We start from the raw sequence: 19320 nt of genomic DNA, 5'->3' as shown, positions 1-19320 counted from the left end.
CAGGTCACGTCAGAATCCCAGGCAATGAACATGCTGACCGGCTGGCCATTCCCCGATTTCAGCCTGATCATAGCAAATAATATCATTGGGGATCCTATTGCTATCTCCAACACCTTGGGCCACTATTTTGCAGAGATTTCAAGCTTCGCCCACTATTACCTCACCTTCCAACCTTGGAAATGAGTGGAGTAGGCTTCTCTCGGCATTGTGAATGGTACAATGCTGCCTTTACTATGAGGGAGCTAGACCATGCTCTCACTTCATTCTGATCTTTCACCTCAGGGCTGGATGATTTTCACATTCAGATGTTGAGCACCTTTCTCTTGTAGGCAAGCACTTTGTCCTTCATATGTACAGTCACATTTTGGTAGATGACACATTTACCAAATGCTGTCGTACTGATACCTAAGCCTGGTAAGGATAATCCTTCTAACTACCGCCCCATTTCTCGTACCATCTGTGTTTGCAAGGTGATGGAATATATGATTCATGACTGGTTGTTATGGTGGCTTGATTCTGGCAATCTCCTAACCACTGCACAATATGGATTTAGTGCATTCCATGCTGCAGTTGAACATTGTGTCACTTTGTCAACCCATGCCACGAATGGTTTTCTGAAGAAATTCTAGACTGCGGCCTTGTTTTTTGATTTGGAGGTAGCCTATGTCACCTCCTGGGGGATTGGTACCTCCATAATGTATACACATGGGCCTTCTGAAGCTGCCTGCCCCATTTCCCACAGGAATTTTAAAAAGTTATAGTTTTCAAGGCACTTGTGGTTTCGGCCTTGTTCGACACCTTTATTCAGGAGAAGGGCTACCACAAGGCTCTGACCTGAGCGTTGTCTTCTTTGCTGTAGCCATTAACCCTATTATGGACTGTCTCCTGTCAGGCACCTCTGGCTCCCTTTTCGTCAATGATTTTGTGATCCATAGGTGTTCTCCACGGACTTATCTCCTTGAGTGGCATCTTCAGCAATGTCCCAATTGGCTTTGTACATGGAGCATTGACAATGGCTTTCGCTTTTCCACTGACAAAACCATTTGTACAAATTTCTGGTGGCACAGTGGGTTTCTTCCACTGTCTTTACATCGTGGGCCAGTTGATCTTCTGTTCACAGAAGCTACAAAATTCCTTGGGCTCGCGCTTAACAGGAAACTGTCTTGGTCCTCCCATGTTTCCTACGTGTCCTAAGCAGTACTTCCTAGGGAGTTCTGTGTTTGTTAAAAACTAAACTATGTGTGTTTTGTTTATTCATCTGCCCATCCTCCCATCTTAAGCCATTTTAACACAATCCACCATCATGGAAAACATTTGGCCACTGGTACGTTTCACATTAGCGCAGTTGGGAGACTATGCAGAAGCTGCCGAACTACTACTGTCATACTGGCGCAATGTCCTCCTCAGTGGATATGCCTGCCATTTTTCTGTCATACCTGGCCACCCATCCTGTGCCCTCTTTTTCGTTGATTGTCTTGACTGCCAGTATGGGGCTCACCTTTCTTCTCTGTAACCTCTGGAGTTCACTTTTGGCTACTGCTCTGGCAGCTTAGCTTCACACTATCTGCCACATTCCTGATGGGTATGAACCCTCCACTGTCTTGGCTTCTTGTGGTGGCCCGTGTTCATCTTGGACTTCATTCACTTTCCTAGGACACTACTCCAGATTTCGATCTATCGCTGTAAGTTTCTTGATCTTCATACGCAAATTTGCAGTAGCACCTTCACATACACACATGGCTCTTAGACTGACTGTGGTGTCAGGTGTGCCTTCATCATTGCCACTGACCATTTTTGGTATCAGCTTCAGAACACTGCTCGTTTTTTACAGCAGACTCGTCAGCAACACAGACATTTTAATAGTGTCATATGCTCCGATTCTCTCAGTGCCTTTGTGTGCTGTACACAGTCCATCTCTTAGTGCAACAGTCCAAGAATGCTTCCACTTGCTTGCTCTTGAGGGAGCCACTGTGATGTCCTTGCGGGTTCCTGGTCACATCAGTATGATGAGAAATGAGGCTGCTGATGCTACTGTCAAAGCTTCAGTCCTCCTACCTCAGCCTGCTAGCTCTTCCTTTCCTCTGGATGATTAAGTGTGATCTTTCTTCGGCATTTGGTGTCACTTTGGCGTCACCACTGGTCTTCTCTTCATGGAAACAAGCTTTGGGGCATTAACCCTCCCCAAACGGCTTTTCCAACTTCCTCTCAGCCCTCTCATCACGAGATCATTTTAGCTAGATTGCATATTAGGCACTGCCTTTTCAGCCCTCCACATTTGTTGAGTGGTGATCCACCACCACTTTGTGCTCATTGTCATTTCTGACCAAATGCCTTTTTTTTTAACCATTTACATTCCAGACTATGTTTGCCATCTGAGTTATCAGCTGTTTTAGCAAATGAAGCATGGTCTGTTGACTGTGCTTTACTTTTTATGTCATAGCAGTATGATGAAGGACATTTAATCATTGGTTTGGGACCTCCGCTGTCTCTGCAGCGTATTTTATGGATCTCCAAGGGGAAGTCCTTGTTTTTAGCTCTCTTTCCTTCTGTCAATTGGGATTAATGTATTGTTGCTTTTACCTTCTTTTACTTATTGGTGTTGTAGGGCTATGACATGGGTACTAATGACCTCAGTTGATTTTGACAAAACAAACATCATCAAAATAGCAACTTCCATGCATTGTGTTATTATGTTATCTATCTTTAAGGATTTATGATTTCTTTTGATTATATGACAAGCAGAAATGATCAATATAAACAGGACTTACATAGGTAACACTTTATTTTTTGCAAATACAAATGAAGTCATGTAATAATTAAATAACAACAGAAGGAAAACATTTTAATGTAACATATGCCCTGTTGATAGTACGTTAAATTTTATGTGAGGAGTATAGTTATGATTTATTGTTAATATTAGTGTAAGGTTTTTGTTTCCTTTATTAATGTGTACGTGCACTTACTACGCATCCCTGAATGTTCTCCTATGTGATAGGGTCCACAGAAAGTGAAGAAATACTCTACATCTAGGTGACTACCCTGCAGTTCACATTTAAGTGCTTGGCAGAGTGCTTTCAGACTATTTCTTGGCCATTCCACTCTTGGATAATGCGCACCTAAATCTTTGCATGTGGGCTCTGATTTATCTTATTTTATTGTTATGGTCATTTCTTTACATATCACTGGGAGTCAACAAAATATTTTTGCATTTGGAGCGGATAGTTGATGATTGAAATCTCATGAAAAGATTGTGGTGTAATGAAAAATAGGTATAATTTAATCATTGCCACCCCACTGATGTATCATGTCTATGACACTTTCTCCCCTAACCTGCAACTGTGCAAAATGGCTGCCCTTCTCTGAAGTTTTCCAATGTACTCCATTGTGGAGCAGTACTCCAGAAATGGACATACAATTGTAGTGTAGGAAGTTTCCTTAGTAGATTTCTTGGATCTCCTAAGTATTCTGCTAAAATAAGTTGCTCTTTCATTTGCCTTTCCCATAACATTTGATATGTGATAGTTCCAATTTAAGTTGTTTATAACTGTAATTCCTACATATTTAGCTGAAATGACAATCTTCAAATTTTTATTATTTATCATGTAATCAAAATTTAACAGAAAATTTTTAGTGCTTATGTGGAGGACCTCACACTGTCTACTGTTCAGGGTAAATTGCCACTTTTTGCACCATGGAAATGCAATGTGTAAATCATTTTGTAATTCATATTGATCTTCTGATGATATTGCTAGATGCTAAATATGACAGCATCATCTGCAAACAATCTAAGAGGACTGCCCATATGGTCTCCCAAATTGTCTATATGGATTAGGAACAGCTGAGGGCCTGTAACACATCCTTGGGGAATGCCGGATAACACTTGTTTCACTCGATGACTTCCCATGAATTACCACAATCTGTGACCTTCCTGGCAGAATATTATGAATCCAGTTGCATAACTGAGGCAGCACTCCATAGATGAGCAATTTAATTATAAGCTGCTTGTGAGGAACAGTGTAATTACTTTGGGGGAGGATCCTGCCGCCCACTCTATTTACACAATATCCTGGTCCATCCTTACGTTACATGCATTCCCAACTCCTCCCCACATGGGTCGTATTCCTGTGAGAGATTTGTCTGATCACCCATCACAACATACTCCAGGTCCATCACAGGTTTATCCTATCCCATTAGAGGCAGGGTTACATGTGAAAGCGATCATACCATATACCAACACTGCTGCAATTTCTGCACAACATTCTATGTTGATGTGCCTATCTACCACTTGTTCACCCAAATGAATGGCCACTGTCAAACTGTGGCTAATAGGACAATTGACAACTGAGTGGCAGAGCATGCTGCTGACAACAACATGATGGACTTTAGTGCCTGCTTCAAAACATGTGCTGCCTGGATCTTCCCACCCAATCCCAGCTTATCTAAATTACACAGATAGTTGTTCTAGGAACATATCCTTCATTCCCATAATTATCCTGGCTTCATTCATTTTGCACGTATGCCATCTTCTCCACAGCCTCACCTTTCTCTGTTCTGCCACCCCTCTCAATCTGCTGATCACACAGCATTATTATACTCTGTACAGTACAACTGATGCTGGTGCCCAAGACACAATCTTATCCCGTACACCTGCTACTGCTTTCTCATGTGTTCCTATCCCATGCACCTACTACATCCTTCCCAACCAGCAGCCATTTCTTTTGCCAGTTTTTAGACTTGTCATCTTTTTTGACTACAATTACTGAATAAAAATGGTAAATCCAGAATGGAATAAGGACAGTCTTATAAAAGGGACAGGCTGCTACTCACCATATAGTGGAGATGCTGAGTTGCAGACAGGCACAACAAGACTACTAAACATGTAAGCTTTTGGCCAGAAGGCCTTCTTCTGAAATAGGCAACATAAACACACACATTCATACAAACACAGGTCTTACACACAAGACCATTGTATCTGGCTGCTAAGGCCTGACTTGTCTTGGCAGCCACAGACAGTGGTCAGTAATTGAATATAACACATGAAACTATGTGACTTATAAAACAAATGAAATAACTATTAATGTTTTTGAATGATGAATGAAGTGCACTGTAACAATGACTCATTCTACATATAAACAAACATAAATGCAATATTTATAAATGTGTAACTCAGTGACTTGTTGATGTAATTGGAACTTTTCAGCTTCAAAGTTAAGTCAACAGTCTTACAAATGAAACTGAAAATAATATTCAGAGTTATTACAACCATCTGTATATTCTTAATCTTTTACCATCACGCTTGTTACTGCAGAAATTTTTATCTCCACTTCGCAGCAGTCTGACAGCCTCGTCGTTTAGCATGTAACACAACTTGGATTTACACTCATTTTACTCCATAATCGGCCACAAAGTAGATTTCCTAGTAGCACATTCTCCTGACCACCCATATCCTACAATTAGGCAGCAAAACCTTTTTCCGGTATCAGAGTGCCTAATTGATCTTAAGGTAGTACAAGACACGCTCGCTGAGTAACTTGTCCATCTCTGTTCTGACAGCGCTACAGATGTATGATGGGTTATTAAACGTATGATCCATTTAATTTCAGACATGTAGTGGTGTGAATTCCATTTCTTTCATCCATCCTCAGAGTGAGCCAAGAAACCACAGGTCAGAAATTTAAAAGATTATTCATTACGCTGTGGAAAGCTAGAAATATTGTCTGCGTAACAGTGTTTGCGTCGTCTGTGAATTAGTGTGTGAGTTCCTGAAGTACTTGTGAGGGTCACCTTGTGAACATAATTTGGGAGTTCTTGTTCTAATAAATTTATGAGATTGTAAGAAGTATTTATTTTTCTTCCTCTTCAAGGCTTAGGCAATATGGCTGTTCCAACTTCATGTAATTAACTGATGGCCTGTACCTGTTTACAACAAATGGAATTCTTTCTTCATCCATCCAGTTGAGGTGTCTCCATTCTTCCGTGTATTTTTCAGTTTTCTCATTTAATATAAATTTAGGGGGGGGGGGAGGGGGAGGACAGGAAAGAAGAGAAGGAACTGATGGTATCAGCTGCTTCGGGACTTTATGCAGAATCAGCAATGACGAGTGAAATGTATGCTGGACTGGTGCTCAAACTGAGGGTATCCTGCTTACTTGTGTTAACCACATTTCCAAACCATACGGGATGAAAGGAAGTACAATGGCATGCCAGCTAGCTTAGTTTCATCACTCTCATCAGATCCCAAATAACTAGCCAAACGGGACACCACCCCTTTGTTCATCGCACTGGTTGTGTGCAACCACTGCGTCAGTTTCCTGCCTTCCATAAGAGCAACATATTTGACTGAGGCACACTAAGTCAAGTCTGTCCACCGACTGTGAGCTGGTGGTGAGTGTGTTTTAGCTTCACAATGAACACAATTTCTTGTTTTCTGTTATGGTGTATTTTCACCTTCTGTACATTGTAACATTGGGTATGTTTCTAAGATTCCTAACAATATAAAATTGATTGTGACAGTTCTTGAAGAGCACAGTATCATTGGCATAATTGTGTTCTGATAGTATGTGAACAGTCTGACGGAATTGTAGAGAATTTTTGGGAGGTTATGAAGCAAGGGTCAGTGACACCTCTATCTACCTGTATTGTGGAACAAAATATAATTTAGCAATGCATTCTGTTTCATTATGGCCAGGAAAGTGATTATTAAGAATGTAAACACCATTACAGATTAGTCTTTAGGCAAGTTCTAACTGGCCAACTGCTACATACAAGGCAATAAGAGGAGCCATCTTTGAGTGTGGAATATGTGATCAATATATCGCTAAGTCCCTCCCGCTGTTATTTCCATTAGATTAATTTTGATAATGCCACTGCTTCTTGATCAAACAGCTCCTCATTTTGCTTCAGAGGTTGGATGGGCTGCTTTTCAGACCTCTCTAACACAAAAATATCCAAGGAGGTACATAAGAGATTCATTAAAAATGAATTATTTTGTCTGATGAACTACATATTTCCCATTGAGAGAATTACCTCCACCCCCTTTGCATAAACTCCATGGCAGATTCACATTGTAGATTATTATTCTGTTGTAAATAGGGATTTGGTTCCAGATAAATACTGCAGTAAACTATGTAATTATGAAAATGGAAATTATGTTACAATGGGAAATACAAGATAGAATAATGATGATATTATGAAAAGGATAAATTGCTACTCACCATGTAGTGGAGATTTCGAGTCACAGTCTGGCCTCAGCAGCCAGATACAGTCAGTGGTCATGTGTGTGTGTGAGTTGTGTTTGTGTGGAAACAGGTGTGGATATGTTGTCTAATTCAAAAGAAGGCATTTTGGCTGATACCTTGCTCATTCAGCAGTTTTTTTGTTGTGCCTGTGTGCAACTCAACATCTCCACTATATGATGGGTAGAATCTATCCTTTTTATAATATTGAAATTATGTTACAGTATTGCAAAAGAAAAATCATCCAGGGGTTGAGGTTTCTATCTAATAAAGTGCTCGCAGCTGCTGTTGGTAGTGTCCTGTATCTGTAACACAACACCTCTTAGAGATGGTAGTGGCAGTCAATCTTTTAAGCAGTAACAATCATTGCCTCTGTCCCTAACTGGCTAAGAATCTTGTGCTACATATCTTGCTAATGTGGTAATTCAATCAGAAGAAAAATTCTTTGGACCTAAAGAAGTTTAATTAGTATCTACATGAAGAGTAAATTATTAGATAAAATTTCAACAAATCTGGAGTAGTCTTTATTGTGAATTCTGTGATTGATAACAATCTAGATCCATTGTTATTTTTTATTGAAACTGTGGCACGGCTATTTGTATAGTACAATAAGCATTTTTGTTTTTTTTTTAATAATTGTCAGAATTTTCTGGTTGAAATTGATGTACAGATATCACATTTTTCCTTTATTTTGGGCTGTTATTCTCTAACTGAACATTATTAATGAAAAAGGCAATACTGACATCTGGAAATAGCGCAATCATTTCAAGATGTCAAGTGCATTTAACAAGTAAAGCATATGTAATATATACTAACAGTTTCCCTCAATTCAGCCCATAAATATTTTCTGCAAAGAGAAATACAGTCAGTCTCAGATTATTGCAATGATTATTGATTGTTTTCACCTGTAATTAGATGTTATCGGCGAATATAACAGGCACTATTTCTGAATAAAGGCAGCATATATTTTAAACAAATTCTCTAGTAAAAATTGTTGTATCTATTGTGGAACCACGTGGAAGGCCACAGGATTTTCAACATTTAACACTTGTTTTACACTTTCAAAACACAATAAATCGTGCATCTGTATAAAAATACTAAACAGCATTTTTGTACCTTTTTCTAATGCACAAAATATTCAACAACAGCTGCACTAGTGCCCTGAGAGACACTTGACAACTTTAACTTGTAAAACATAGTTCTTCACTTGTACATCATTAGTGATGCTATTTAATGGTTACAAAATTGTACAAAATATAAAATAAAAATTACCATAAAACATTCATAATGTTATTACATCTCTTAACATATCTCCTCATACAACAAGCACAGGAAAGTAAGCCACTCACTCGTCAACATCTTAATTATTCAATACTACATTTAACAATCCTCCCTGTTTAACATGAAAATAAAAATTGATACTGTGGTAAATACTGGCAGCTATTTTGATTTTTATGATATTATTAAAAATATTGTTAATCCACTTTTCACTACATGTCACTGATAAATCATAAAACTTATTGCCTGAACACCAGCACTTTGTTATTAATCATAAACTTTTGTTGTATTGGCTGAACTACTTGATGGCACATTTTACAGATACCTCTAGTGAAAATTTAAGATTAACAATTTTAGTGCTCCGACTTATCAACATATGAAACATCTGTATAGAATAAGAACATACAATTCATTAAAATGGAGTTTACGCTGTCAGTCATTTGATTCTCAGTATTTAGTTTGAGAATAAATACCATTAACACGTCATGGCAGTAGAATGACACAAAAATTTAACAACTTTTATAACCACTTTCAGCCCATATACTCCTTGGAGGTTTATAACAAATCTTCACTGCTTTAAAACATTCTGGCTAAAGTTCTAAATATTATGAAGCTCATTTTATCACTACATTTTTGTTCTGCTATATGGGGCACTGCATTTTGAATTCAACAGTTCTCTTCAGCTTGTGCATTTGGCATCTATCTATGTAGGTGACTCAGGCTGAAAATATCTTAGGCCATTAATCTGGAAAGAAAGTAATATCATTTAACATAAAATGTGTTTTGAATATAATGAATATTAGGAAGGCATATTGTAAGAAAAAAATGAGCTCTACTGACCGACATATCATACTCTGTAATATAAGCTGGTATCTCTAATTGGTCAGGGGACATTACACTGTATAGGTATTCTACACCAGGAAGGCTGTGGACCTTCTGCTTGATGGCTGGAGCCATAAATGTTGTAAACCACCATGTCATCATCTGCAAATAAATTATAGATAATGATAGTATATTAGAAATTTATTTTGACAAATTATAGCACATTAAAAAAATAACTAAAGACTGCTAAGAGTGAAGTAGCAAAGCTTTCATATAAATAATGGAAGGGTAAGGTAACAACCCAACATATGGTTGAGCCATGAGTAAACATACAAGCATGACTGAAAATGTTGTTAAGCTGTCAGATGATGTCCTCCTTACAAATAGAATAAACATATACCTGCATGACAACATGGCCCCAGCTGTCAACATTGTACCACAAGCACAGCTCACTGTATTATTTATATTCTACTAACGACTTTTTGGTGTATATTTGTAAAGCCTTCAGACATTGATTCTGAAACGTCTATTCTATGGCATCTTTCTGTGTACTTTCTAAGTCATTAAGAATCAGTAACAAATGGGATTGTAATAAGAATTTCAGCAATTTACATTTCATTTTCTTTTCAGTTTGAGAGGACAGGCAGTATCTCAGTTAAGCTTCATATTTAAAAAAAAAAAAAAAGAAAATATGTTCTTACTAGTTGTAATTGATAAACAAATTTCCATATTTGTGCCTATCCTCATTGAGTTCCAAACCCTAAATAATACTACTTACCATGCATTATGCACTCAAGGCCTCTGCAGTTGTTGGTGAGTATAGTCTTTGTAAGGCCAAGATACCTAGTAGAGTCACAGCAAATTCACTCTCTCTCTCTCTCTCTCTCATTTAGTCATTTAAACGTAAAAATGAGCAATTATCTGTATAAAATTAATCATTTCTGAGACAATACACTTGGTAACATAATGCACAACAGCACTATCCTCCAGACAAGTAGATCTGGAATGGACTTCAAAAACCACTATCGTACCAGATTGGCATGATCTACAACTGCCTTCAATTCAGTAATGATGAAAATGTATGTAAGGAAATGTTAACTGCTTGCATTATTAAGAAATTGTTTGACATGGCATGGTTATTCACTTCACACCATATCCATCATACTGTGATGGTGAGCAGTTCCCTACAAATGTATTCTTGTTCTTTGTGGAATGATAAACTTGGTAAACTCCCTACACAGTTTCATGGAAAATGATATCAGCCACCACTAACTGAGCATTTTTGTAAGTTCACAAACTGGTAGGGTCCATATCATTCCATTCGTGTATTACTTCATACTAGGGTTGTGGCAAAACTCATTGCAACTATTTTTTTTCCCTTGCAGATATGTCAGCAAATCACAAACTGTTAAATGTTGTGTGGAAGCTAGGCAGGCATAGTGTGTATTCACAATGGCAGATGGCTCAGTAATTCCTGGTAGTAGCACAGTGTGTACTCCGACATCAGTTGTGCAGTGAGCATCATGCAAGATGGAAGTAACCAATGTTGAGCAGCATGCTTACATCAAAATAGCCTTTCTCCAACAAAGAAATGTGATAGAATGTCCCAATGAATCAGTGGAAGCCTGTGGAAATAATGCCCTTTCTTACTGTAAAGTAGCAGAAGCAAGGGGGTGGGGTGAAGGGAACAGGAGGAGGAAAGTTTTAGCAATGACATGAGGCAACTGCTGCTCTGGACGACCTGTCAGTCAAATAGTTCCTGGAGGAAGACAGATGATGGATACTACTGGAGTTAGAAAGGACAAGTGGCATCAAGTAATGCACCATTCACTCAGGGTGACAATTACTGAACTATATGAAATAAAATCATCATAACTTCTGAAAGGTAAGCATTGGGATATTCAGACAGCATGGTTGGCTGTGGGGCATGATAGGAATTGTATGGTTTGGTTCAGTCATGAAGCCCACCTTTATTCGGATGGGTTTGTCAGTAAGCAAAATTGGCACATTTGATGGACTAAGAATCTGCATTTCATTATCGAGAAGTCTCTTTGCCATCAATGCGTGACTGCAGTGTGCAATGTCCAGTTACAGAATAATCGGTGTGATATTCCTTGATGGCACGGTGACTACCGAAAGGTACATGAAGGTTTTGGAAGATGATTTCGCCCCCATTATCCAAAGTGACCCTGATTTCAACAATATGTGGTTCATGCAAGATGGAGTATGATCCCCATCAAAGCAGGAAAGTGTTTGATGTCTGGAGGAGCACTTTGGGGACTGGATTCTGGCTCTCTGGTACCCAGAGACCACTGACATGGGCCTTGATTGGCTGCCATATTCTCCGGATCAGAACACATGCGACTCGTTTTTGTCGGGCTTTATTAAAGAGAGGGTGCACAACAATAACCCCAAAACCATTTCTAAGCTGAAAACTGATAGAATCATTGTCCCGGTGCTTCAGCTCGTCATGCAGAATTTCGCTATTTGTCTGCGCCACATTATCACCAGTGATGGCAGATATATCAAATATGTCATAACCTAAATCCAAATATCTGTAGTGATGTTTACATGTTGAATAAAGTGTGTGCATGCCATATTTTGCAAATAATTAATGTTTTTTTCACATAATTCAATTATTGTCACACTGTAGGATATTGTAGACAGAGCTGCAACTGTGCAAAATCGCATTGCTGTGGGTATCACATGAATTGACTGTGATCAGCAACCACCATAGTCTCTTGACCTTTTGCTCTGTGGCTTTGATCTCATATGAAAGGTAAATGAACAATTATTTGGTAGGTGGTTTGCAACACGAGAGGACATTGCCAATGCTGTTTGACAACAAATGACATGATTCAGACAAGGTGTGGCAAATTGGCAAATGGTGGCACAGATTCTATTCAGCAAGTCCCATATAGTTAGCAGTGTGTAGTGAATGCTGTAACCGACTACTCTGAGAGACTTTAGATCCAGTTTTGTCATTTCAACTGTATATGTGCAGTACTTTAATCATTTTGGCTCAAAACCAGTATTATCCTATACTCTACTGTAATAAATAAGTGAGGCACAATGTTTGTGTTTATTCAGTGTTTACACATGTAGTTTCCATCTATAATTGCAATGACTTTTCTCCCAATCCCTGTACACAACATTTTCTGGTGGAGTGCAAGAATATATCTGTAGTAAACTGTTCACCCACTGCCACTGAGCTGTATGATTTTGATGAAACATTCCATATCAAAACAGTCAAATCATAATATGCCTTAAACAATTTCCTTAGTAATGCAATATGTGCACTTGCAAACATGTGCAAAATGAAAGCAAGGTTTATCTCCAACCATTACTCACAGGGCAAAAACAAAATTTCTCACCACCTGCATCTTCATCTTCATCCACCTTTCTTTTCAAACTTGAAACCAAATAGAAAACATTAAAAAGAAACAGAAGATTGGCATTTGAGTTGTATGGTTCATCACTGATGCGTTTAATCTGTGTGGGAGCTGAGCAGAACTGACCAACAATTTTTGATAGGACATAATGTAAAATTCTAAAACGTACTTACTGAGAATATTTTGGCCACAAAATAATTACCTGTGAGAGATTCCTTCACATCTACATCTACATTTCTTAGAAGGTGGATCATACCCATATCATTTTCCTCGTGTCTTTTCCATTTTTATGGGAAGAAATATAATGTCCTGGATTGGCTCACATGTGTGTGATTTTCCCACTATGGTCATTTTGCAACAGGTACACAGGAGGAAGTAATATGTTGCTTGACTCTTATTGGAAAGCATGGTCTCAGAATTGTAACAGACAACCTTTCTGTGGTGCCCTATGCCTCTCTTATGCTGCAGTTTGATGAGAACCCCTATGGTGTTCTTGCATAAACAAGCCTGTGACAAAGTACACTATTCTTCTTTGGGTCTTCTTTATCTTCTTCACTAATCAAATCTGATAAAGGCTCCAGACTACTGAGAAATACTCAACAATTAGTGTAGCATTCTGTAAGCCCACTGTTTCATTGGTGAATTGCATTTCTTTAAGATTTTTCTGATGAATCTTAAGGTCTTCTTGCATTTCACCACAATTTTCTGGCATTATGACTTTCTTATATAAAACAGTAACATCTGTGAACAGCCTCACAGAACTTCTGAAATTTTATACTAGATCATATGCTGTCTGTTTCAAACAGGCAAAGAGGCTCTCCAAAATTTTCCCCACCGTCTGTTGATCCACACCCCAAAAAAGGAAAAAACAAAGGCCATACCAGTGTTATAAAATTCTTTTCACACTTCAGTGAAACTTAAGTAAGTTCAGAGTTTCAGTCTGTTTATCTACCAAGGAATGTAAACTCCTAGCAAGCAGATGAATCCTGTTTAGAACTATCTGACATATCAGCACTAATAAGCTGCAGTCTCTGCAGATTATCTTGGGATAGCACTATAGGGGGAACGAAATTCATCAGCAGTATACATTACCCTTCATCTATTTATTTAGTCACTTTCATGTATGTGTTTTCTCATACATTACATTCATAAAGTTTTAGGGTTCCCAGGCTGTTTGCTACCAGTTGGTCACCTTACTAATTCCCTAACATATAAGCCTAATTAATTATGGTTACTTATTAACAATAGGTAAATGATAGAGCTGGGCACACTTTATCACTCAAAAACATACCTTTGTCCAAATTGTGGGATGAACGATGTAAAATGATTTCAAATTTTTCTTGTACCTGAAAAACAAAACATTGTAAAGCCAAATGCAGACATATTGTACACCTGTGGTACAAAATCTGTTTCTAAGACTTGAACAGCATGTAGCAATTGTTTAAAGCAAGTATTAATTTAAAAACAAAGGGAAACACACACAAATTCTTCATTAAAGAAGATAATAAAATTTTATATATAGAGAGAACACACAGTAGAGCTGACTGCATCTTAACCTTCTGAATACATCAGTTCCTCATCTGATGATAAGAAAGAAAAAAGAACTAATAGAAGTTCATTTATATTATCATCAGATAATTGATAGAGAAATAGATATGTTATTATTAATTAGGATATCTTGTTTTAAACTACTTTTCTTCCTTGCATATCTTTTATTCTGTTTGTTTGTATCTTTTTGTAATATTCTGTTTTGCTTTATTACTGTCTTAATTATGCATCGTTGTTCCATGGCATTGTGTAACGAATGTATATCTATCCCAGCAATAATTCTCAAACAATGGAAAATCCACTTAGGAATATCAACAACGTGGGAAATGATAGATTGCTACTTACTGTAAAGAAGAGACACATCAAGTTGCAGACAGGCACGATTAAAAGACACTCACATGTAGCTATTGGCCACAACCTTCATAAATAAATAAGTAAACACACACACACGACATGTAGCTTTTGGCCACAACCTTCATAAATACACACACACACACACACACACACACACACACACACACACGACTGCGGAGATGTCCGAGGTGCTGGAGCTGGTGGTCGTGTGTGTGTGTGTGTGTGTGTGTGTGTGTGTGTGTTTACTGATGAAGGTTGTGGTCAAAAGATACATGTTAGTGAGTTTTAATTGTGTCTGTCTGCAACTTGACATGTCTTCTTTATGGTAAGTAGCAATCTATCTTTCCCTACATTGTTGATATTCCTACCAACAACAATTCTGAGTGCTTTCCTGGCTAATCTACTCTGATGGTGGCAAAAGCATGTTATTGTTGTTGCTGTGGTGATCTTCAGTCAGAAGAGTGATTTGATGCAGCTCTTCATGCAACTCTATCCTGTGCCAGCCTCTGAATAACTGCTGCTACCTACATCCATTTGAATGTGCTTACTGTATTCATCCATTCTCTCTCTCTCTCTCTCTCTCTCTCTCTTTAAATTTTACCCTCCACACTTTCATCTGTTACCAAAGTGATGATTCAATTCATGCTTCAAGATGGGTTCTGTCAACCTATCCGTTGTCTTAATCCAGTTGCAATATAAATTTATTTTTCCTCAATTCAATTCAGCACTTCCTCATTAGTTACTCGATCTACCCATCTACTCTTCAGCAATCTTCTGTTGCACCATAATAAAAAACTACCATTATGCTATTCTTGTGTGAATTACTGATCATCCACATTTAACTTCCATACAAGGCCTTGCTCCAGACAAATATCTTCTGAAAATGATATCCTAACCCTTAAATTTAAATACATGTTTGCAAATTCCTCTTTTTTCAAAAATACCAACTTCATGTAGATAAGGCTTACCAGCCAATGATCTTCAGTGTGGGTGCATTCACATTGCTCAAACTCTTACAGGAATCGGTAGATTGACTGCCGCGAGTAAAGAGTACAGTGGGCAGGGGCACTACTAATGTAGAGCGTGCACAGTAAGTTGGAAATGTGGGTCTCACGGAGTGTGCACCAGAGATAAGTCCCTGCAGTCCCTGTGTCCTTGATAGCTTAGTCAGATAGAGCGTATGCTATGTAAGCAGGATATCCTGGGTTCAAGTCCTGGTCGGGCCACACATTTTCAACTGTCCCTGTTGATATTTATCAATGCTTGTAAGCAGATAATGGTCTACATTTCATTGTAATTTCACTCTCCATTATATCCTCTCTACTTCAGCCGTTGTCAATTACAATACACACAATATAAATGAATGCCCTTGGGATAATAATGGCTATAATTATTCCTTGCTTTCAGCTGTTCACAAGACCAGCATAGCAAGGTTGTACTGGCTAATTTTATGAGGCTAGCTCTGTCAGTCATCCAGACTGTTGCCCCTGCAATTACTGAAGAGTCTGCTGTTTCTCTTCTGGAACTACAATCTTGTCTGGCCTCTCTACAGGTACCACTCCACTGTTGCCACATCTACAGTGAAGTTATCTGCATCACTGAGACATGCAAGCCACCCCACACATCGGCAATGTCTCTGGTTCGTACCAGTGAAATTACTTCATTTTATTGTCTGGGTATTATTGATTGCAGAAAAAATGGGGAACAGAAGGTAACAAGAATCATATTCTTTCATTTTATTATTCACATTTTGCTTTCTGTAGCTCCCATGGCACATGAGCATCCCCAGGAAATGAGAGGAGTCAAAATGTGTTACAACAGAGATTAATCTATGATGAATTTACTTCAATTATCAACATTGAGAACAGTAATTAAAATAGGTAGTTTATATGACAGTTTAAAAGATTGCAAAGTAGTGTCTCATGTAATTAGCTGATTACATATAACATTACAATTAACAGCAACATGAGTGTATTAATTACGATTCAAAAACAATTGGTTGTTTGTGGAATGAATGTGGGCTTGTTTAAAAGGAACATTGCACCTCAAATGGTAATATAAGGATCTGCAAGCTTAGTTATCCAAATGTTGACTATATAGAGTGCTAACATACTTTGTTTATCTTAGTTCTGAATTTCTGGAGATTCCTAACTTCCTGCTCAAAAGCAACTTCTTACAATTTTTTTGAACAACAAGAAATAAAACCTTGTACCCTAGTTAAGAATACAATTACACAAGCATATCAGGAACACTGTTAATCATGTCAACAGTGCCCATGCTGGTGCCACAAACCTCAAGTTACTACACTATTTTCCTCCATCACGCATTGAACCTCCAGCCTCAGGATACACACTTTTAGATGATTTTACTCTTTATTAGGAGGTAAGAGGAACTGTAATGAAAAGAAGAGTTTGATATTGAATCTTCCCTGCAGAAATATTATCTTGGCTGATGTGATCCAATTGTGGCTCAAGAGGTAAAACAAAGGATGAAAGATGTGTGTGCCAGTAAACTGTGTGTATTGAGTAATATTTTAGAACATGTCTTCTGGAGAATGGCGTTTCTTGTTCTTTACTTGAGAATGGACATGAACAGTTACAACCATAAGGAGCATTTTTTATAAGGTAAAAAAAGTAGTTTTTGCAGTTGTGACTGTTCATATTCATTCCTATGTGTGTTGAAAAATAAAAATAAAGAAGTTTCTTGCAGTTGTACCTATTCATGTTCATTCCTGTGTGTTGAATTTTGCAAAGGACTTTACAATACCACAGGAGAAAAAGAATAAATCTTACTAATATTCTGCAACATATAAATTATATAGTGGCAACTGATTATTTTTAAAGAAGGGGAATGGTAGCCAGCCAACTCCCTGCTGGGAGCTGTAGTTTGACAAATTTTAAGCATTTGCAAAAATTAACTTACAAAAATTACACTAGTCAGATATGAAAAAAAGAGCAAAATTGTGAAAAATAGTATCAATCAACAATGAAATGATCAAAATTCAATAGAGTAACAAGAATCATTAGAAAAGATGTAGTAAGCACTTGGATTACACTGTTATATTTGACAGAGGCCTCAAAATTAAAATATTTAGAGTATGTTGTTATACAAAGTTCTATATGAATGATCAGGTAGAAAGTGGTGTTATTAACACAGAGAATTTATGCCTTTGGACTACATTATGGAAAATCTAAAGTAGTATGTACTGAGGCTTGAGGAATAATTAAACATGTACCACAAGAGAAGTGAAAAAAAAAAAACACAATAAAAACTTTGTGCATTCTGATGCATGAGCCATCTAGTAGATACTGTACTGACAACTGAAACCAGAAGAACTGTTGTACAAACTGAAAGGAAACTTAATGGAAGGAACAATCACCAGCAACAGTTCCATAACTTGTTATAACATTCATGGCCCATTCCACGGCTTTTCACCCTCATTATCTGGTGGGTATACTGAGTTTCTACATGACTGGTTATGTGTACACTGTGCATTTACAAGGATGCAACAGGTCACTTTCTTTAAATTATTTCAGTTTCTTGTAAAATAGTTAAAATGAGTCACACTTTTCTAAAAAATAAGCAGCAGAGTTAATATATGACATATATCAAACATTTTATGTAAAGAAAATGATATGTAACATATAGATTGCTGGTTGTATCCAATGAAAATACACATGTACTCATCAAAAATCATGTTGGAACCCATTGTATGCCCCTACAGATTAGGGTGAAAGCTCTCAAATCATGTTACGGATTACAATAAAAAATGTTTAACTGACAAAATTTTATTTTGGTTACAGTGAACATGATCAGAGATGTTAATAAAGGCAGCTGAAAAGTAATGTACATCTGGAGCTATCAGTAATTTTAGAACTGAATGATTTGTCGTATGGTTCATCACATATTTCTCTTTACATTCCCAATTGGAGTGTATTGAAATTGACTGCTTCTTGCTCACACTACTCACTAATTGTTACTTGACATCATTTCAGTTGTTTGCAAGGAACGGCCACTTATTTTTCTCAATAACTACCACAAAATATAACCCTCTTTTTTTTTTAATGCAACTTTTGAAAATAAAAACTAAGTGTATTGTTCTTGCCCGGTTGAATCTTTCTTTAGCCAATGAAAGATAAGTCTTTTAAAAAGTCAATTATAGATAAAATCAAATGAAAAAACAGATAGAAACCCAAAAATATCATTTTTACTTACTTGTAAGGCAGCACATTGTATACTTCTCGAAGCCATGTCAAAGAAGGATGATTAGCAGTTGATGTTAAAGTATGGAAGTACACTATTATGTAATCTCCCTTCACTAATGGATCCAGCAAGTAGATGAGATATAGCAGTGCCTTAAACAAATTCGAAAGCAATACATCACATTGCTGAAATCTAAAAAAAAGCTTTTTGTTATAAATAGATGGTGTGATAGACAGAACTACCATAATTTGTGAGATCACGTTAGTTTGTGAAAATAGTGGGAAGACTGCCATGAGCTGGTTGTTAGAGCGCTACAAGTCATTTTTAAACAAAAAAATTCAAGACAAAAAAATTTTTTTTCATATCCTTCTTGACCAAGATGTTTCTATTACTTATTGAAAACTGATGCTGACCTACTGTTTCATACAAGAGGCCTCCTGAGTCAACATCAAATTGAAAACTGCCTAGCTTGCATCTAGATCTTAAAA

General features: G+C 37.5%; 1 protein-coding gene across 3 annotated transcripts in view; it reads right to left on the bottom strand.

Annotated features, from left to right (window-relative positions):
- Positions 1–7731: 7731 nt before the first annotated feature.
- The window catches only part of LOC126365992 (protein GDAP2 homolog), a 929669-nt gene continuing 918080 nt past the window's right edge, over positions 7732–19320 (bottom strand). For all 3 annotated transcript variants that reach the window (XM_050008813.1, XM_050008815.1, XM_050008812.1), the window contains 4 exons: positions 18845–18984; positions 14019–14073; positions 9354–9497; positions 7732–9258 (listed from right to left, as the gene is read on the bottom strand). In XM_050008813.1, the coding sequence (XP_049864770.1) occupies positions 9217–9258; positions 9354–9497; positions 14019–14073; positions 18845–18984 (381 nt within the window). In that variant the 3' untranslated portion in view covers positions 7732–9216. The remainder of the gene's footprint in view (positions 9259–9353; positions 9498–14018; positions 14074–18844; positions 18985–19320) is intronic.

The sequence above is a fragment of the Schistocerca gregaria genome, chromosome 4 (genome assembly GCF_023897955.1).
Source record: "Schistocerca gregaria isolate iqSchGreg1 chromosome 4, iqSchGreg1.2, whole genome shotgun sequence".
Lineage (NCBI taxonomy): Eukaryota > Metazoa > Arthropoda > Insecta > Orthoptera > Acrididae > Schistocerca > Schistocerca gregaria.
This window is presented reverse-complemented; position numbering and strand designations above follow the sequence as displayed.